At 39.7% G+C, this 22,622-nt stretch overlaps 1 protein-coding gene across 7 annotated transcripts in view; it reads left to right on the top strand.

Moving 5' to 3' along the window:
• ncam2 (neural cell adhesion molecule 2) overlaps positions 1–22,622 on the top strand; it is a 454,622-nt gene that overhangs the window by 410,704 nt on the left and 21,296 nt on the right. For all 7 annotated transcript variants that reach the window (XM_082525243.1, XM_082525248.1, XM_082525245.1 and 4 more), the window contains one exon: positions 1,171–1,345. In XM_082525243.1, coding sequence (XP_082381369.1) covers positions 1,171–1,345 — 175 coding nt within the window. The remainder of the gene's footprint in view (positions 1–1,170; positions 1,346–22,622) is intronic.

Below are 22,622 nucleotides of genomic sequence, written 5' to 3' on the forward strand. Positions count from 1 at the left end.
TAGGAATGTCGTTGTCAAAATGTACAGAGTAGGTCAGGGGAGAGGTACTAGAGTGCGTATCTATACCGATCTGTAGAACACGGTGGAGGCTCTGTCATGTTCAGGATCTGCTCTCTCAGTTTATGAGGTGGCCATAGAACAGGTTCTCCTAGTTTGAAAGTTAGTGGTTTGCGCTTTGCTTGCTCCAGCCTCCAGTCTGCATGCCTTGCAGAAAATACTGAACCCTCCAATGCGTTCATGGTCGAGTGAATGTGTGTGAAAGTTAGATAGAAGGCACTTAGGTATTACAAAAAGTAACTGTGTGAATGAGTGTTAATTTGTGAATGAGGCATGTTGTATAAAAGCTTTTGAGTGTTTAAGTAGAGTACAAAAGCACTATATAAGAGCTAGTCCATTTATCAATTCTGCCAGTGGTTTGGGAATCTTATCGAAATAGATGGAGTTGCGAATGCAGAAAAGTACAGGGATAGAAGTGGGTTGCAAAGCAGCTTGTAGATTTAGTTGCAAAGTAGCTTAAATGGCAAGCCCTACAGTAGAAGGGACCCGATCCATTGGTTGATGTGAGTTGGCATGGAGATCAGCTGATCTGCTGGGATTGCTACACAGTTTTTGCACAGACTCGTTAGTCAGGATTTTACAATTCAGATGAAATGTTACATATTTTTAAGTCCTGCACCTTGACTTTTGTAAAATCCCGTTTTTAATGGTTCTCAAACTCAGGGAGGAAAAAATTGCCAAGGAGGTGAGACTAATAAGCACACAGTACAGTTAGCATGCTTTCAGCGCCACGCTCTCAGACTGACTCTTCAGTTTCCAGTGCTTTGTTTGCAGTTGGTTTCTTTATGAAGGCTCGGGAAGGAGTAGAGACAAAAGGCTGAGGCCACAAAGAGAACTGTGTGATACCGATGACAGGCTCAGGATTACTGTTTCTTTATACCTATTCAAACACATCTGTGGGGGCGTTTCACAACCGAGCCTGATTGTAGTAACTCTCAAAACTCCCAGATTGAAAACACAAAGGGTAAATTGCTGTTTATCAAATACAACAACACTTTCGCTGATCGCCTTTGATTCAAAGTGAAACATAGAGCTTTGATTAAAACCAGGTAATAAGGGTGTCTTTTGATACTCTTTATCTTTCTATCCCTCTCTTACCCCTCCCTCCGCCAGGATAAAGAGGAACAGTGGATGACCAAGCTCGTTCCAGGTGCGAAGGACCATGCCTTGCTGCACCCGCTCCAGTGGAACACGAGATATGAAGTGGAAATCACAGCGCGCAACGTGAAAGGCCTGTCGGAGCCCACCTTCTATCAGTTCTTCATGCCACAGAAACCTGACATTACAGGTAAAAGCATGATAGAGGAAAACTTCAGCTTGTAATTTGCTCTTTTTTAACATTTCCACTTTCTCATAGATGCCTTTTTGAGTTGCTCTTAAATGCCTTTTGAAAGTCCCCAAAGAACACTTTTGAACTTGTTGTGTTAAGTGGTGGGTCAGTCGTGCCACTAGAAGGAGCGCTGACGATAACAAAAGCAGGAGAGCAAGATGTTCCAGTCAAGATAAAGCGAGCCTGAAAACGCAGCAGGCCTTGTTGCCGCTTTGCTTTCTGGACAAATGATGCTGCTGTCATCTCAGAAATAGTGCCCTGGCCTCTCCGGCAACAGATTTCTCTCTGTATGATTGTCGAATGGGGTTTAAATCCCACAGAGAAGCACTTTACTCCGAAGTTTTTTAAAGGCGCGTTGAAAAGCTGAGAATTTTTCCTCTGTGAAAAGCCAAAACGTCCTTAGTTTGACAGCCGATTGTCTACATTTGGCCAGTTTTTTGAAGGCATAAGAAAAAGTGAGCAAACAAAACAACTAACTGGAGAGTTTGGAGAACAGATATTAAGTGTTAGAGCAATACTCCACAAAGTGAAAGAAGCTGTAAAGGATGAACTATTCAAACTAGTAATCTCTAACAGGATCATGCTCCCAAAATATATTGTACTCGGATAGCGATTTCCATTATCAGGATCACGTTTTCAAACGATTAAGGGAAGAGTGTTTTGTTTTTTTACAGGAAGCTTGAGCAGCAGCCTTGACTTCAGTGCATTAGTGCAGTCCCCTTTAAAACTGCTTCAGGGCTTGTGCACACCAGTGCTTAGTCGAGACCACAGGTTTTCAAGCTGAGAGACAAGACGCACACAGTTGCATGAGGTGAAAGGGACAGGTGGATGTCGGTGTCCCAAAAACAGAAAGACTATAAATGTGGCCCATTTAGCGACACAGTCAGCAGTTCCAGTGTTCACAGTGATCGCTGGGACAGCATTGGACAGTATCTTTTCTATACAAATGCTGTTGAAATAATAATGAAGTAGTTTGCTTATAGTATTCCTTTTGAGTCTTTATAGATGAAAATAAGAAAAAGATGTCTTTCACTTTGTTTTCACGATGCTTCGCCTTGGAGTAACCCATCTGCTTCTGTCTGCCTACCTGAGGCTAGTGCTACATACGCTGAAGTCCTGATGGGGAAAAGAGAGTTGTTTTCTGCCTGTGAAACTTGAGCCATGCTGCTAAAAACATGGTAATATGATGGAGCAGTAAAAGTGGATGAAACTTGGATGTGGAAAGCACCTGTGGTTAAATTCGTTTCAACTTAGGTTTGTTTAGAAAGCACCAATTAGGAGCAGAGTTGCCTCAAGGGGCTTTATATTCTAGGGTAAAGACACTAGAATATTAGAAAGGCAGCACAAAAGACACATAGACAATATAGGAAAAAGCCAGAGTTTCATAATTACTAATGATTAAAATGATTAATGGTGTATAAACCAATGGAGAGTGAGAAGAAGTGAGTGAAGAAGTGTTCAGTGCAGCATGGGAAGCTCAAAGCAGCCTAGGCTTAATGCAGCATAACTAAGGAGAGGTTCAGGATCATATCATCCAACGCTAACTATAAGCTTTATTAAAAAAGGAAAGTTTTAAGCCTAATCTTAGAGTAGAGATGTCTGTCTCCCAAATCCATAATGGGAGCTGGTTGCACAGGAGAGAGGCCTGAAAGTTGAAGCCTCCCATTATACTTTTAGAAACTCTAGAAGCCAAGATGAAAAACATATGATTTGTCTTTCTAGTCTCTGTCAGTAGTCTCACTTCAACATTTGAATCAACTGAAAGCTGTTCTGGGAGCTTTCAGAGCCACCTGATAATAATGAATTACAGTAGTCAAATCTAACTTTTTTTTTTAGGATCTAATCTCAGAAAATGAACAACAACAATTCTGCTTAGAAATCATTGGAAAGAAGTCCAGAACATGTCAGTCTCATGTGTTTGGACATTCTATTCAAATGTCCCTGGATAAAATGCAAGCAGGAACTAAGGGAAAATTTAACATATTTAATGTTGTTCCAATTACTGGCCAAAAAAAGAACCTAAAATGTAAGGGATGTAAATATTTCCCAACATTATAAACTGAGCGGTGGTTATAAAGCAAATGGCCAAAACAAAATTTCTTGTAATGATGGCATATCAAAAAATAGCATTTGGAGAATAGTCAGCAATCTAACTGTAGATTGTAGCCACTCATCATGCAAAAATGCCAAGTATTTTCTGCTTTAAGATTTGTCACCGTAAAGAATGTGCCTTGTATTATTGTATTTGCCCTTTTGGCATTTGGCCAAACATGTCAAGATGCTAATATTGTTGCTTTTTGTTTTTATCAGAATTATATTTTTTGACTGTTCTTATTTATGCTTTCACCTCAAGGTTCTTGTAAATGTATCACCGTTCTCCTGTTCAGGTACTCTGACTGTCGGCATCCTTGCTAGGGCTTCATTCTCGTCTGCTCTAATAAACAGCACAAGTATTACAATCACACCACGGTTCGCTTCAAAGAAACCCAGCAGAGCACGAGTGAAAATACCCTCAGGCTGTACTTTTCTTCTCTAAAATATCATTCTTTTCTTCTTGTTTTTTCTCGCTGTTTATCTTATGGTCCTCCTGTGGTGCTGCTTTGCAATTCTGCTGAAATTCATTGAGAATGGAGCGCAGATGGAACGTCTCTAGTCGAGCTCGCTTCTCATTTGAAAGAGCGACACGCACACGCATAAGCCAATATACAGACACAGATAACTTCTTCAGCTCTTGGTCTTGGGTATTCTTATGTTGAGACTGCGCTGTTCTGCTGCATAACAGTGTATGTGCTTGTTTCTCTCCTGATAGTTTGACTTGAGCCTTCTTGTTTTTTTGTTCGGGGAGGGCAAAAAAAGCTAGAAAATTCTAAAGACAAAGATGGTTACAGCTACTGCAGCATCTTCTGTGTAGTATTCATTTAGATTTTTTTTTCTTTTTGTTTGTTCTAGGTTTATCTTTAGAAATAAATAATTATCTTTTGATTGGAAAATTGTTATGATTTACTGCTAGTGTTGACTAGCAAGTTGAGCTAGCTTCTATGACTGTGACTGTTTCTTAATTGTGATACTATTATTGTATGATACACACTATGCAAGTACACTATGTAGAGTACTTGTATAACATGTGAATTTAGTGAGAGTAGTGCTGTCTTAAACTGAACACAGCAAAATGCTCACTCGAAGTAACAGCTGCAATTTTGACCAACTATTTTGCTAGCTGTAGTATGTTTTTAACATATGCAACTTAACCCTTTAAGACCTACCATAGAACCAAGTCCGCCAGAGCTTATATTATATTTTTACATGTTGTGGAGCCATTTTTTGGAGCATTTCAAGTTGCTATACATCAATACAACCATTATAGCCCAAATTTTAATAATGTCTGCATTAAGTGCATAGTAATTACATACATTGCAAAAAAGGGGCGACCGTAGCTCAGGGGGTTGGGAATCGCATCTGTAACCGGAAGGTCGCCGGTTCGATCCCTGGGCTCTCTGTCCTGGTCGTTGTGTCCTTGGGCAAAACACTTTACCCTACCGCCTACTGGTGTTGGCCAGAGGGGCCAATGGCGCGATATGGCAGCCTCACCTCTGTCAGTCTGCCCCAGGGCAGCTGTGGCTACAACTGTAGCTTGCCTCCACCAGTGTATGAATGTGAGAGTGAATGAATAGTGGTATTGTAAGGTGCTTTGGGTGCCTTGAAAAGCGCTATATAAATCCAATCCATTATTATAAAGTCCACTATTTAGATTGAGAAAAGTTTATATAATTATTTAGCCTTGTTGTGCAAACAAGCCTGCATAACTTAATAAATATAGAATTTGAAAAATAACAAACCTAAAAAGAAACACTAGGTACGAGATACATGAGTATGACTATGATACGGTGATACTTTTGGTAAACAACCATTTGACTAACATCTGTCTCACCTGCTCTTGTTCCACCTCTGTTCTGTCGTCATTCTCTCTCTCCCTCTCTGTTCCTCTCTCTCCCTCTTTGTGCTGACAATCAAGCCAAACACCAACATCATCAAATATACAGTTGAAACCAGATATTTACAAACTCTTCAGGTAAAAACACAAACACTTTTTTAATTGTAACATCAAATCAGACTAAATGTTTATTTTTTTTTAGATTGATAAATATAAAAAACATATTTGTTAACTTTAAGAGTAAAGAGAGAAACTATCAATTGTAAAAGGCACCAAATTGTATTCAAAATTGAGCCACACTTATGGAGCTCCACAATTCTTTTCCTGGTGTTTTGGTTGACATCTCTTGATTTTCCCATGTCAAAGAAACAGGCTCTGTGTTTTGCCTTATATGGATCCACAGGTGTTACGTCCCCTGGCTAGTCTAGGGGGTTGAATGGACGAACATAAAGGTGGATAGTGAAGGAGGAGCCAAGATGATAACTTTAAAAGGTTTATTTAATGCTGGTGATGAGATTTGGGTTCAGACTGAGGTATAACTTCAGGGAGAGCCAAGGCCAACGTAACAAACAAAACATCCCAGATGTAAAAATAAAAGAAACTTACCTAACTCCAAAGAAAACAAAATACACAACCTATAACCATAACCTACCTAACAACACATAAACAGGAGAAAACGGGATGTCAAAACAAAAGGCAGCTCTCCCCTACAAGCAGTCTGAACATGAAAACAATGCACATACAAATCACAAAGGCATGCAAGCCTGTACAGGTATGGCAACCAAAATGGCCAGAGGGCACAGAAGCACAGCTCCACAGGCCTTAAGTAGTGCTCTGCTGATTAACAATTAGCCGGACTCTGAGCAGCATCCAATCAGGACAGAGGAGGTGGAGCCTAGACAAAACAAAGAGTTAGGCTGTATCCCAATACAGGGTCTGCAGCCTTAAAGTACGCAGTCTCAACGATCCTCAAGGGCCGCGTACTTAAAGACCGCTAAGGCCGGAAGTGCGAGGCTTGTGAAATGGGACGGTCTAGCCTCCGTTGCGCTGCCCAGGTTGCCTAGCAACCATGATACTAACAGCTGGAAATGTTTCATACAGCTTTGTTTGACAGAAATGAAGGAGAAAATCATTTGTTCATTTGTTTGTTTGTTTCTACATGAGCTTTGATCATTCTCTGTAAGATGAAGGTCAGCTATTGAAGGCGTATATTTTAAAGTAAAGGCTTTAAAACCAAGTTAGTACAAACGTCACTAATGTCACATAACTTTGCCGACATGTGGCCAACAGTAATGTTTTAATGTTCTTCGTTATTAAACATTTGCACATAAATAAGTGACATAATATTCAGTACTTACTTAAAGTAAGCCGTTTTTTTCCGGCAAAATTATCCACACCCACCGCCGCGCTATGCATTCTGGGATATATTGGGCCATGAAGCCACGTCCTTAAAATTCAGGGAAATGAAGGACGCATTTGAGGGCCGCATTTCGAGCAGCCTTCGAATTGGGACAGCCTTCGTCGCGTCGCTGTGACGTAATCGGCCTTAAAATGCGGTCTTTAAGGCTGCAGACCCTGAATTGGGATACAGCCATGGACTCTACTAACCTATCAGAAGCTTCTTCAGCTCAGAATGGAATCGTCTGGAGTTTTCTTATTAATTAACAATAAACTTAGTGTATATGTACTCCTAAATTTGATGAAAGTGAAAAGAGAGACAGCTCTCTCTCTCTCTCTCTCTTTATTCTGACATTTAACTAATTCAAAAGATATTTCAATATTTATTTATCCAAAACAAAACAGGTTTACTCTAAATTGATGTTGTACAGTAAAAAAATGTTCTTGTGTTTTCCATAAAGTGTATGTAAGTATCTGGTTTAAACTGTGAATATACTGCTGTGTATTGAAATTCCTCCTGTTTGCATTGAAATATACTGAACAACATACAAAGCATAATATCTAAAATAACATTTTCCATATTGCACTACCATAGTTTTTTCTTTGAAAGAAGCCCCTTATGTCCATTCTTGTATATCAGTACATTACTATGGGCTCAAAATGTGGTCATAATTATTTTGTACTTGTAAATCAGGATTTGTATGTGTGAAAAGAATTTGTGTGTGCGTAAAAAAGATTTGTGTGTGGACTTGGCCAAAAAAAAACAAAAAAACCCCCTGCAAGTTACAAGTACGAACTTTGACCCTATTTTTCTTCCTTTCATCTGATTGGTCAATGTCATGTCAATCACAAATGTAACAATCCAATCAGAGAACAGATGGGGTTGGCTGTCGGAGGGGTGCTTTTTTTGAACTGCAGGTCTTTGAAGGGAATAAATGCCCTTTTACATGAAAAACCCAGCGTTTTCCTTCATCACCACGAAGGAAAACAGTCTGTGGTCGTCTGAGTTTGGTGGTTTCTGTGTCACAGGTCTACGTGTTTAATACAGGGACTTCCACAGCCTTTTCGACAGCGCTGCGGACCGCGGGGGGACGGCGACGACGACGACAGTGTTTTGGAAATGACAGTCTTCATTACAAAGCTTTCTTCGTTATGAATTAGCATACATGTTTTTATTGAACATTTGAAGAACTAGCAAAAAAAACAAACTCTTGTAGAGGACATAAAGTCAGAGATAGAAACGACAAGCAGCAGGTGCATCTAGTACAGGTAGCTGCAGCACTTCCTGCATCCGATGTGAAAGGACTTTTATGCTGCGCACTGTGACTCACAGCAATGGTCCCGGGTCAGCCCTGACTTTGTGTTAAACTAATCCTAAAGTAATAATGGTATTTCTAACCACTGATATAACACAGATTTATCCTTTCAACAGCTGCTGAAAGTTAGGGGACCTAGCTGCTATCGGATATTTATATAGAGATCCTCCAGCTTCAAACTGTATCACCCTTCAAGGACCTGCAGTTCAAAAAAGCGCCCCTCCGACAGCCAAACCCATCTGTTCTCTGATTGGATTGTTACATTTGTGATTGACATGGCATTGACCAATCAGGTTAAAGGAAGAAAAATAGGGTCAAAATTCGTACTTGTAACTTGCAGGGGTTTTTTTGGCTAAGTCCACACACAAATGTTTTTTACGCACACACAAATTCTTTTTACACATACAAATGTTTTTTTACGCACACACAAATCTTTTTTTACACATAAAAATCCCGATTTACAAGTACAAAACTGATTTACAAGTACAAAATATATATGACCACATTTTGAGCCCATACATTACTGAAACTGATTTATTTAGCCGTGGAGGGTAACAACTGAAAATATGAAATAAGCACACGTGTAAGCTAAGACTCTCTAAAGCAGACCTTCCCAAAGTGTGGGGCCCGCCCCCTAGGGGGGGGCGCAGAGCCATTGCAGGGGGGGGGTGCGGCATGAAAAGGGAAAAAAAACAACGCTTGGACACTGCTAGCACTGGGCGCCTACAGAAACGCAAAGCAGGAGATGAAGCATCGCTGAATATGTTTCCAAACCAACTTCATTCTAAGCCAAAGACTAGAAAATATGGTGAAGCATATCTTCCCTTTGGTTTCACCTGCACAAGTGCCGAGGTAGGTCTCCCCTGCAAAACTGGTTTTCCCTTTGTCAGGAGCAGCACTGGGCTCTCCAAATCATGGACAAACAGTATCCCACATTCTTAATTTTTAGTTCACAAACACTTGTTGTAATGATTAATTACTCCTGACATTTTGGAGATGTTAGCTCTTTATACAGTAAAGTTACAGTGGGATACAAATAATATGAGGCTGATCCTGCCACGATTTGTTCCCCCTGTCTAAATCACGGACAAACAGTATCCTACAGCTGTTTATGTTTTTAAACCCATTTTGGTTTTAAAATCTCAGTTTTCAGTGATTCGAAACGCTGTTTACGTGTCGACGAAACAGCTGTGTTTTCAAAAATACCCGTGTAGGTGTGGACGTAGCGTAAAAGAGTTAGTAGTTTATTTTCTTACTACCTGCAGATTACTTGTATTTGCTTAATTGTTTTCTAAATGTTTGAGGTGTGAAATAAACCGCAATGGAGCAAAATATGGGTGTGTGTGGTTGGAGGACGTGTTGGTGCGTGCGTGGGTGGGTGGGGGGGGGGACATTTTTCTGTAAAACAAAGGGGGCCCAACGAAAAAAGTTTGGGAACCACTGCTCTAAAGCAGCGGTCCCCAACCCCCGGGCCTCGGACCGGTATCGGTCCGTAAGTCGTTTGGTACCGGGCCGCGAGAGTTGAGGCTCAGGTGTGAAATGTATGGTTTTCTGGGTTTTTATCAGTTTTCAGCGTTATTTTGTTATCGTTTTTATCGTTTACTCGGTTTTCCTTGGTCTTTTCACGTGTGTTATGAATAAATTTTCTTTTTTTCGGTTACAAACCTTTGACAAACCTTTGACAACACATAAATTTAATTTTCCTGAAAGGGAATAGGAACATTGAACACACATAATCACAAAACAATGCCACAAGTCTGTTAGCTTAACGTTATTGTTTAAAAACATTACTACTTTTAGCTAGCTAAAACTCTAGCTTTTAGCTAACTACAGTGTTTTGTTTTACTAAATCCTCCACAGTTTGTTAAACATGCACTTATGCAAATGCACACATGCACAGTAAAGCAAAAATATCTTTGAAGTGTATAACATGCAACATGGATACACTTTGAAGCTGGAATATATGTGAAGCGATACAGAAACATAAAAATGTTTTTTCTTTCATTGATCCCATGCAGGCGTACAGACCCCAATTTCACATGTGATTTAAAAGGAAAAAAAAAATCAAAGGACGGCTGCTTCAGTGTTGTTTTGCTTTCTTCTCGGAGCCTTTTACCGCATCCATTTGTGCTATTTTGGATGTTTGCCTCTGTCATTATTGCACTGGCTAAATAGCCTGTAAGAGTGTGGGCTTCTTTTCAAACAGCAAACAAGACAAGGGAAACGGCAAGCTTAAGGCGGGTCACTTCGATTGGCTGTCCTATCTTGTTAGGTGCATCGTGGGAAAGAGCCTGGGAGAGAGAAGAGGGTGAAATTGGGAAAAAACACTTTTCCTCCTAATGTGTTTGTTTGAAAGAATAAGTCGGCTGAGCTTTCCATCTACGAAGGCAATAAAGGGGCTTACAGTAGACACAGAGGGTAGGAAGCTGTCGTGTCCCGCAGCAAGGACGGAGCAGGATTTTCACAGAGAACTCAGTCATTTATCAAACATTGTCTCTTGGTTATATTTCACAGGACACTCTAATTACTCCCATTTCTAAACCACTGACCCAGTCCAGCTGATAGCTTGGGTGTATCTGTTTTAAGGTTTAACTTTCATTGACCAAAAGCATCTTGATACTTCCGGACAAAATCATATTGATTTGATCATACAGCTTTAGCAAAGAAAAAGGGAAAGACTCCACCTTTACATTCTCTGCTTCAGTGACTTAAAGTAGACATAAAGAAGTCCATCTATCCCAATGAACAATATTAGAAGTGAAATCTCTCCTAGTCTCAGTTGCGGGCCATCTTTCTAATTGTTGTGTTTATTTCTTTTTTTTCCCCCAAAACAGAAAATAGGGTCAGGCTATATCGGTACTTTCTATCTCCCAGTAGCCATTCTCTCCTCAGTTCTCTCTCGGTGTGTTATGCAGCTACTGTATTCAGTAGGTGTTTTCTTTTTTTCCCTCCTCATCCATCTGCTTTCTCCATCCTATTTTAGTTTGTAAAAGGCTGAATAACCTTCTTCACGTCCTGCTTACAGAGAATTCTTTAAGAAAAACACCATTGATTGCAACACTTTTCAATTTACTCCCTTTCCTTTCCATCTTTTTATTTTATTTTAGTTTTTTCTTTCAAACGAAAATATTTTTTTTCACCTTCTCAACCACTAAGCTGTCCTTCTTCCCTACCCAGTTACAACATTGTCTCTCTAACACCAGTTTGTATTTATTTATTCTTTTATTGGCTTGTCAACCAAACTGCTTTCTTGGTGGAGAGATTTTTTGCAGTCTCCTTTTTCAAATGCATTTAGACGTTTACACAATGGCTTGAAAGCAGCGCGAAAACAGTTGAATAGTGAAAATCACTGATTAAAAGCTTCTGATCCCAGTCATGTTTCTGTTGGTCAACTTGGGAATGAGAAAAGGCTGGATTTTGGAATTGCTACATTAATGCATAATTTCTGTTCAATCTAAGCTCAAGCTCCAGCTTTAAAACTCACTGCTCAGTAAACGCGACCATAAGATAAGATATGATAACTCTTTTTATTTCATTGCACAGTCACAATTAGTACAGTAGTACAGTGAAATTGGAAAACTGTCCCACATGTTTCCCATGTTATTTTATAGGCACGTTGTCCCACATGTCTATAAAATAACATAAAATAAAATCCTAAAAACAAAAAGCATAACTGTACCCAAGTTATGCTGTCAGAAGCAACTCCTTCTGGTTCCTGTTCCCTTAAAGCTAGCTTTCTTTTGATTGGCTGCCCTTCAAAATCAAAAGAATTGAACACAGCTCCACTTGCGCTCACAGCCAGACCTGTGTACCTGCGATCACCATGTAAACGATTTCCGCATTTGTCAGAACACAGAGCCAAGAGTAGAAACAAAATATCCAGAATTGTGTTTAGAGAAGTCTAAAGTCTGAGCTTTTAGATCATGGATCATGGAGTCAACCACAAACTCCTCTGTATACCAAAGTATTCTAGAGTGAAATGTGGGACCATCTGTCCAGCAACTAAACTTGGCTAAAGACTGGTCAAGAAACAGGACAATGATCCCAAACACAGCAGCAAATCAGACGAAATCATGACTAAAACAAGAAAAAAGATTCAAGGTGTTGCAATGACGCAAAGTCCAGATTTTAATCTGATCGATGCTAATTTAGGCCCTTAAGAGAGCTGTGCATAAAAAAGTGTGCACAAACTTTAATGAACTGCAGCAACACTGTATCACAGAATGAGACTAAAGTCCTGCACAACAATATGAGAGACTAATAAAGTCACTAAGAAAATGATTACTTCAAGTGATTGCTGCTAAAGGTGGTTCTGCAAGCTACTGAATCAATCAGAATTACACTGATGGCTGCAAGGCAAGTGACAACAGATGGGATTCCACCAGTATGTGTTCCCAGATAACACAAAGCCTCAAACGTTAGTCACAGGCCTACAAAATAAAGAATGGAAACTAAATAAACAGTAAACATTAGAAAAATCTTTTGGTTATTTGTTTATTCTGTGATCCGAGTCTGTACTGCAATGATTTTAAATGACACAAGTGTTTACAGGTGACCCAGGAGTTCTTTTTTTTTCTCTCTCTCTTCCCCCCCCTTCTCACCGTCTCTTCTCCCCTTTGGTTTTCTTTCTTTCTCTCCCCCTCTTTCTCTCATTCATTCCCCCTGTCCTATTTATTAAAAAAAAAAAAAAAAAAAAAAAAAGACAAAGGATGAACTGAAGCTCTGCCATCACGTAATGTCGCATACTGCTGTTTCTGATGTCATTTAGAAAAAGAAAAAAAAGAAAAGAAAAAAAAAGAAAATGACACAAGTGTTAGCAGTCGCCAAGGTTACACACGGACTAACAGAAAAGAAAATCATTTTAATTAGGTTCGTGCTTGTGGAAATAAATGAACATGACTGTTATTGCTTACTGTGAGTAATATTTTATAATAATACTTTCATTCATTCATGTAGACATGATAAGCTGTAAACTTTGGTGACACTAAAACAGGCTTCTCTGAGTCCCATAATGCATCATGTCATCAGTGCCTCATGCTGTGGTGCATATCAAACAACCAAGGGCCAATTTAAGAGTAATAACAGCATTTTATTGCTTTATTTTATGCATGTTCTTTGTAACCTCGGAGTACACCAGATTGACACATAGGACTATAAAAAAAGAAAACCTTTTCTAACAGAAGGCGTTGTTTTTATTTGTTTTGTGTGGAAAGCGACTAAAGTCACATAGGCTTTTACAGTAATTGCACCTGGCACCGATCGCTGTACTCTCACTTACATAAAAAAGAAAAAAATATGACACGATGATGCCCGAGTATGCCTAAATCTGCCCCTGCGGCCTGATATAGTCTGACACTGCTTGTGTTAAGCTTTGTTGTGGCTGCCGCATTTCTTTCCTGGCTTTCGCTTTCTTCTCTTTCCAGTCATGTGCCATAAAAAGCTTTGATAGTAACAGGCATCATAGATTTTGTGCGTAATAATCTCATCAAAGCACTTGAAGAAATAATCTAGGCAGCACTCTCTCCTCCCCCGTGGAGCTCAAATGAAACTTCTTCCTGGAAGTGTTGCCAGCAAATCAAAATGGGAAATGAATACTTTTATAGCTGCCCGTTACATAAATCAAGTCTTTCATCAATTTTCAAAATGAAAGCCAAGCAGTGTAATGAAGAAAACTATTGTTCAATCATTTAGTGTGTAAAAATGCAACTTTCTCAACACGATCACTTGCTGTTACTGCTGATACTGAACCAGCTGATACACTTCCCAATATATATTTGTGAGATTAAAAGGAGCATTATAATAAAGCATCATTTACATTATGTTTACTAACTGCAGTCTCTGAAGTCCTTGCTCAGTTTTTCTCCATATGAAAGTGGATTGCTTCATTTGGTATAATCAGTTGAAGTACTGTTGCTCTGAAACTGCCACTCCAAAATAACAACTGCATCTGCTGCTGAATGTGTGGCTGGAAAGATTGTCAGATTAAAGCTGAAAATTCAGACTGAAGTTGACAAAACTGTCAGACATCAAGAGATGTACAAGCAAAGCTGACCCGCAGGGATTTTAATTGTAAAAGCTTTAATCCAAGACCTACATTTGTTTGCCTTGTATAAAATGCACCACAGTCAATATACGGATTGTAATACTTACTGGGGTATAGAAGGCCAATATAATAGGAGATCAATGGTGGTGTTTACGTGTTTACTTCCTCATTTATTCATGGAACAAAGATAATCCTGTCGAGATCAAAAGATTGCATTTCCGAGGGAGCACTTTTAACATCAGACAAAATTGATGTCAGCTACTGCAAAGGAAAGCGAGCAGGAACAATGGCTCACACAGATGGTTTATGGTGTTTGAAGACTGTCTGATCTTTGTTTTGCCCGTGACCAGGGATTAAACTAGGATTTGTAGTTCCCATAGGTGTACATTTGTGTGCGCGTAGCAGCAATGACGAAATTCTTATACATACAAAGACTTTACATTTACATTCAGAACTGTCCAGAAGGGATGATGTCGCTTCACATTACCTATAACAAAGTCCGGTCTGGGTGGACATCCCTCTGCTCTGGATGTGGCAGTGTGCAAACGACCAGCTATTGACAAAACCTTTCAGTGAGTGCACTCTCTAGTGTATCAGTGTCGGTTGTAATGGCGCATTACTATAGATCACTGAAGGAGAGAATAGGCATGCAAATAAATAAATATGCACAGACTAGCCTTTTTAATCACTAAAGTGCAGTGGCATTCAATTGCATTCTGAAATACTGTGCAAAAGTCTTTAACCACAAGTGATTTCTTTATATTTTCTTGGGAAATGGATAAAAGGTGCAGCAACATGGAGCTGATCTGCAAAGAGGCTTTTGGGAAAATCCTTTTCAATCATCCAAGATTCCCAAGTTTTAACATTTTATATATTTTTACGCTACAATTGCAGTTTAGATATTGTTAATCACACACAGGCTGAACCAAGTTAGGACACGTTAGCCACGTTTGCTTTTAATCTGCATTTGATCAATGGGCAGGCACAGATAATAAGACTATATATGCATGTGTGAATGTTGGTGTCTCTGAATCCACTTGAATTGTGAGATTAATACCTGTTGTGGCACCATTTCCAGTGTGTCACTAAAACATTTGGCTTTCAATATGGTAAAAAGTACTTGGGTAAAGAAACCATCTCCATCTCCAAACACTTAAATCTGCATGTATTGTCCTTGATGTCAGTTATTAATTATTATTATTTTTTTAAAGATCCTTTTGAACATTTCAAGGATATTGAGTCTCAGCTCCAAACACCTTCTAAGGACAGATTCTGTTGGGAGAGAAAGAAAACACTTGATATTCACAAAGTTAAGTTTCTGAAAGCCCTTTTGGCAGAAAAAAATATAGAAGTATTTTCAGAAATGATGCCTGATTGCAACCAGCTTGTATGGGCGATATCCCAACTCTAGTCAAGAAAGATCTTGTGGACTTGGGGAGTCGGGATGCTGAGAACTGTGAGGGAACAGTCATGAATCAACACTGCACTGTTAAAATACTATTTAGATACCGAAGCTGGGATAGGAGGGCAAAGTGAAGAGAGGAAAAACAATGGAAAAGAAGCCAATACATTGTTAACCAACAACAACAGCAGGAAGTGACTGTTGGTGGTGAAGTACAGCAAGATTCAGGTGGGGTCTTGTAGGACCTTCAACACTCAGGGGTTGCATGGCATTGTAACCTTTTGGCTTTTAAACTTTTGTTCATGCATAGGAAACTGCTTAAGCAGAGTTTAAACTTTGAATTGTAACTGCAAAGATCAAGGTACAGACACTTGAATTACTCCTTAAAAAGCCATAACCCCAGACAGCAGCAATTACAGAAAAGGAAGCTGAATTTCTTTGAAGTCTTTTGAGGTTGATTGTTAAGGATGCCATATTCTTCGAACCTAAGAGTAATTTCCCATGGTTTTTCATTTCCTCTACGCTGGCACTTGAGTGCACTTGAATCGCATCAGGGCTGATCTGCTTCCTCCTTGAAAATGGACGGAAAACAAGAACCCATCCATCTCTCGCGAACTAGAGAGGATTTAATTATAATGTTGAGTTTTTTGAGGATGTCCTCAAAAAAACTCCCCTTCTCCACTCCTCGTCACATCGCAAAGTGAGCACTTAGGAGGAAGACTTGCTCCCCTCCACAAATGATGATGTTTATCGCAGCCTGCTACCTTCTTAATCAATGATTGCCCGTTTGGTCATCATTAATTGAGTCACTTTCTCATAGATCCCATCTAGAGACAGTCAATCACTGGTCAGACCTAATGAGTTTGTATTGTCAAAGATGTGTATGAATGGCTTCAGGTGCCACGCAAGCAGCTGGATGTCTAGCCACCGAATGGTACTAATGGGCCTATATATCAACAAGTAATCGGAAGAAGGAAGTAAACTAGTTAATAGAGCAGAGAAATAAGAATTAATGAACACTGGGTGTGCAGAAGTCAAAAGTTTTTGAAAACTTAAGTCTTAAAAAACACACAATTGTTTTTTTACACAAATGCTTTGGGGAAAATGTGTTGCTAAGTTTTGCCAGGTAGCTGCAAGATAAAAAGAATTCCTTACTTTAACATATAAAGTAGCATCTATGCAGATATGAACATATCTTGAACCATTTAAGCATCAATTTGGAACTCAGATCTTACATATGGGAATAATTCACATGCTGTCCTTTTTACAAAGCATAAATTATTTCTATTTGCATACAGTAACAGATAAAAATGTTCAGGGTCAGCATTATCAACCCTCTGAAATGTTGACCTTTTGAACTGAGCCATAGCACAAACCACTACTGTGAAATGATGTGCTTTAACTTTGTAATGCTCAAAACTTGTATCATCAAGTTATGAGTGTGAGTTATCTTCCAATTTACACACAGTATAATAACAAGCCTGGTAGGATGATTTCAAAGACACTGGACAAAAGACTAGTGAGAGATGTTTTTAAAAACTAGGGATGTGCACGACTAGCCGCCTAATGGTCACTGTTGTCACTGGCCGGGACCAGACTTACTAGTCATTTAATGTAATTGTAAAAGTTTTAATTGATGCCCAATGACGATAAATCGTGTCTTAAATGTTATGCAGCTATCTCCCACCAGATGGCGCATTGTTTTTGAGAAGCGCCACTAATCTGTTAATGGAGGTCTGGGGCCCGTTCTTCGTACGTCGCTCACTACATCCAAGATCAAATGACACATCCAAGACCAAACCATCGCGCTAACCGTGAGCTCGCTAATCCGGTTCCCCGAACACACCTGCTGTTGACGATTAGTACAGCTGGACGCAGTAATGTGACATCACTGGGTGTCGTAAAAGGGGCTACGCATCGATAGTGGAAACATTGATCGGCAACCCTCTGATTGGTCGGCGAAAATGTTGACGGAGCGCGCTCGGCTCGGTATTTTTCGGCAGCAGAGCAAGAACTCTTGAGTGAGGGATTTCAGGAGTTTCAGAGTTTAATCAGAACGCAAGGGAACACTGCAAAGGCTGCAAAAGCAAGGAGAGAGGGCTGGCAGAAAGTTGCTGACAAATTAAACTCGTAAGTAATTTAATAATAACAATAATAATGGAGTGGATTTATATAGCGCTTTTCAAGGCACCCAAAGCGCTTTACAATGCCACTATTCAGTCACTCTCACATTCACACACTGGTGGAGGCAGCTACAGTTGTAGCCACAGCTGCCCTGGGGCAGACTGACAGAAGCCAGGCTGCCATATCGCGCCATCGGCCCCTCTGGCCAACACCAGTAGGCGGTAGGGTAGATTTATCATATCACACTATATTATCCAATATTATATTACATTATATTATATTATAATATGTTATATTATATCCCCTTTCACATTAGAGCCACAACAGGACCCACTAGAACATGGGAACAGGTAAAAGTGAAATATAAGAATATTCTACAGAATGGTAATATTTATCACTTATATTGCTTTTCGTCTCTTGAAAAGAGACCCTGGAATGATCTGTTTGTTTATAACAGCAACCAAGAAAAGGGCAGAGCAAAAAAAAGACAGGTGGTGGTCCTGCACCCCCTCGTCAACAAGTTGGTTAAGTAAATAATATCCTCACGGGAAAATCGATATCTCTCTATGAGCACACTGTCGCGCTGAGCTAACGGATCCTGTCTGTCCCGCAATATACGCTGAATTCTGAAAACTCTCCTTATCAATCTTGCACCTTCCGCAATGGGTGGCTCGCGTATACGGACAGGACATGGCTGCGACAGGCTTCCCAAATCCACCTTCGCTTTTATAGCCGTGGTCTCTCATCTTGATTACACAAAGTAATTTGCAATTGCTACTCTGAAATATGAATTACATCTGTAATAATCACATACATGTGATAGAATGTTAATAGTACATTTCCCTTTTTTAGGAAATGACCTGTATGTATCTGTGTGACATCAATAAAAGGATCAAGTGCTGCATTGTCTTTAGTTACATTGATGTTATTTATTTATGGTGAAACAGTGGTGGAATATCGCTGTTGCTTTCGTATAAATGAAGCGGACATACCTGCGTGGCCGCGATCTAATCCTGTTTACATAAAGTAAACCTGCTCCCGAGCAGGTTTACGCTTACGGCTCTGTTGCTATGACAGCAAGTCCCGGATGAGCTTCGGGGAACCGAACGATCCAAGATCACGCGAAATCGTCAACAATCAAATCCAGCTAACTTACTTAGCGAGGTACGAAGAACGGGCCCCTGGTCTTTTTGTTTACACTATTAGAATGAGATTGCAGATACAGCGGTCTCTCTTAGCAATAGGGTGAGGACATCAGTCATTCAGGAGAGGTTCAGAGTGGAGCCGCTACACCTCCACATCAAAAGGAGACAGCTAAGGCTGTTGCATCATGGCTAAGGTGTTCTAGCTTGGCATGTCCTACTGCAGTGGTCCCCGGTACCGGTCCGTGAGTCGTTTGGTACCGGGCCGCGAGAGTTGAGGCTCAGGTGTGAAATGTATGGTTTTCAGGATTTTTATCGGTTTTTAGCGTTATTTTGTTATCGTTTTTATCGTTAACTTGGTTTTCCTGGGTCTTTTCACGTGCGTTATGAATAAATCGTCTTTTTTTCGGTACCGGTACTAGTTTTATTTAGTTGTATTTATCCGCGACACCTTAAAGGCCAGTCCATGAAAATATTGTGGGGCATGAACCGGTCCGTGGTGCGAAAAAGGTTGGGGACCGCTGTCCTACTGTACCACGAGGAGGCCTGGCGTAGACCCGGGACATGCTGGAGAGATTACCTCTATAGGGTGGCCTTGGAAAGACTCAATGTTTCCCCAGATAAGCTGGAGGACGCAGCAAGTAGGAGGTCTGGTCTTTCCTACTAATGCTTCCGCAAACTGACTTCAGATAACCTTAAGAAAACAGCAGGATGATCTATTGTTTTGTTATTTTACATTTGAACTTTTATTTTAGTGGCTGTCATTAAATTTCAAACAGTGTGCGTCATTCATAATGCACGGCAACGCGCCACACTTTTCAGTGTTTATTAGTTTTTCAGATGTTAACTTGTCACATGTTAGTAATACATGAGCGTCTCATTTTACATTAAACATTGGTTTGTTTCAATTGTTTTTCTTTTATATTGCCTTTCTGGAGTATAACTTGCACTGTTTATAATGCACGTTACGTGATTCCTTTTTTTTTTTTTTTTTTTTAAGTGATAAATGGTTTAAAACATCTTTGTCAAGACAGTAGTGAAGGATTTAGCCAAGTTGGGAATTGTAGTCTCAAAGAAGACTAGCACTAGAGCCCTGCTCATCTTCAGGAATGGACTGAGAGGTTGAAGACTAAGAAATACTCTGTAGAAGAGACACCTTTAAACCAGACTTAAGTATGTTAAAGGCAACCTGGAGAAAGAGTATAGATACCAGAACTGCATCCTTTGGTCAGATGAGATGAAACTAGAGCTATTTGGCCACAGAGATCCTGCTTATGTTTGGAGAAAGAAGTGAGAGGAATATAACCCAAAGAACACTGCAGCCCCCACAATGAAACACTGTCTTGGAAATATTATTATTTAGTTACGCTGCTTTGGTGCATCTGGAAAAGGGAATGTCATCTTGTTGGAAGGAATAATGAAGAAAGGAAGATATGAGAAGATTTTGAAAGAAAAGGTGGTTTTAGTTTACTTGAAAAAGCTGTGTTAAAAATTCCTTGCTCTGTTTAACAGCACTTAAGAAACACTCTTTTAAAATATGAAATTTTTGTACGAGGGACTAATAACTCTAGACCAAAAAAGACTTCATTTAAACTGTAGTTAAGAAAGAAAAATGTTGGACAAAATGGAACATAGTAATTATTGCAATGCTTTGAATTTATGTCTGAGTCATGGATGGATTGAAGATACAAGGATGGAAAAATGATAATACTAGTCAGCCAATACTGGAAATTAACAGCAAAATAAAAATGTGACAACAGAAAAATTAGCCACCATTTGTTTTTTGACATCAACAAAACACTCTTAAGGAACTGTTAGCCAAAAAGTATCTCCATGTCTATGTGCTCTGCCCACAGCCAGATTGTAAATTTCAAGATAAAGTCAAATTTGTTGCCATCCTCAGTCCAAAATACAGAAGTGATGACTGCGCCAAGCACACGAGTGTTGAACTGCCTGTCTGCGTTTCTATTAGGCAGACCTCAAGTTGGAGAGAGAAAGCACAGTGATGCTGCAGTATGGCCTCATTTGCAGATACAGAAAGTGAAAATATAACCATAGACACAGAGGTAAAGATAGACTCTCTCCCCCTTTCTGCATAGTGAATGATGTTGGATATATGTCCTGTGCATCATAGTGCACCTGATTTTGGAACATCATGGGGAAGAGAAGGCACAAACATTGATTTTGGGAGTTTTCAGTTGGAGTATTATCCGGTCGATAAGTGATGACGCGACGAATCCTACTTCCGGGCCTAAAGTAGTCCGAGTTTAATATGGCTTTTGGGTTGTGAACATGTTTAATGTTATGTATTTTCTTCTATTTGATCTCAAAAAGCTCCTAAAACAGTCAGTGATCACTGTTGACCTCCCTCGGCTTTTATTACCACTAATCATTTATTTAAGCTCAGTTTTTAAAACCTTAGGATGTAACTACAGCCCAGCGCAGTATATGAATGACTAACCTCGTATTGTGGATGGATTATCTCAGTTGTTCTACTGGCTGAAGTTTGGTCCTTTTACAGCATCCTGCCATGCGATTACATTTGTTCCTGACCACCGAGAACACTCACGTTAACTTTTATCGAGTGGAAAAAAAAGTTAGCTTGTTTATATTATGCTAACATAGCTGTGTCGCTAGCGGTCACGTAGCACATCATTATATACCAGCTAGCCAAACTTCAGTAACCCTACAAACGTCACTGTTTAGTTTTCTGTCTTCATTTATGTTGGAAGTGATAGCAGAGCTGTACGTTTTAATTTGTTTCCAAAACCCCGCAGTCAGGACATGCTATATTGTATTTAGATAGAAGCTAGCGAGCTAACTTCTGGCTAACTTCTAACTCCGTTAAATGTCATAAATTCCATTTTCATGGATGCCTGGATGTTAAACTCAATTGTTACACCTGGTAGAGCAGAACGCTGATCATTTTATTAAAGATGAAAGACTAGACAGTTTTTCAACTCTCAGTAATGCCATAGTGATCGTTTGATATATGGACCTGCAGCGGAGTTTAGGCCCAGACACGGCTAGTGACGTCAGACTTAACGACCGGATATCCAAATACAAAAAGGCAAGTGCAAACGATAGCTTTCAGATACCTTTTCTTGATGTCTAAATTGTGGGAAACATGTGCCAGAAGAGATGCCAGCATCACAGATGATAAGCATTTCTACTAGTGAAAAGTCACATCACTGCCTTTTTATTGGCACTGTAGAAAGTTCAAAGAAGATCAGAAGCAAACCTTTTTTGTTATCCAAGTAGATAACTTGGTACGTGACTCAGACGTAAAGCATGGCAGTTTTTTTGTTTTGTTTCATTTGATAATGAAGCATGCCTTTGAATAAATAATAGCTTTAAATCCAATGAAAATTCCCTTTCTTAGCCAGCAAAGGGTATTTGCATCCATAGTGCAACTTCTGCCCTCAAAGCCCCGCAGGCAGTTTATCACTCTGACCTGTGGGTTATTACAGAAGATGGTTTTCACTGCTGCCGTTGCATCAGTTTGAGTGCAGGTGATCACTCAGTGCAAGGGGAAGGCAGCACTGCCCTCTATTTCCTGAAAGACCCTCCAACAGAAATGACCTCATTACTTCTCTTTACTCTGAGATTATAAATCAACTATGGCAACTCTAGGTGACCAGATGAGCGTTTGTTGCACATTAGTAAAAACTGGGCATCACCAACAAATAAAACAGGAAATAGTAGTTGATCACATGTAAGCAGTAATGTGCATGTTTCTCTCTTCCCGGCATATTATTGGAAGGCATTCTAGCAGCTCTCCTGATGTGCCTCGTGGACACATTTGTTATATTTAAATAAAGCAATTTAAAAATTTCTTACGCAGAGATCTGACCTGTTTCATATAGTAAAGGTGAAGGC

Source organism: Aulonocara stuartgranti, assembly GCF_965226115.1.
Source record: "Aulonocara stuartgranti genome assembly, chromosome: 23".
Taxonomy (NCBI): domain Eukaryota; kingdom Metazoa; phylum Chordata; class Actinopteri; order Cichliformes; family Cichlidae; genus Aulonocara; species Aulonocara stuartgranti.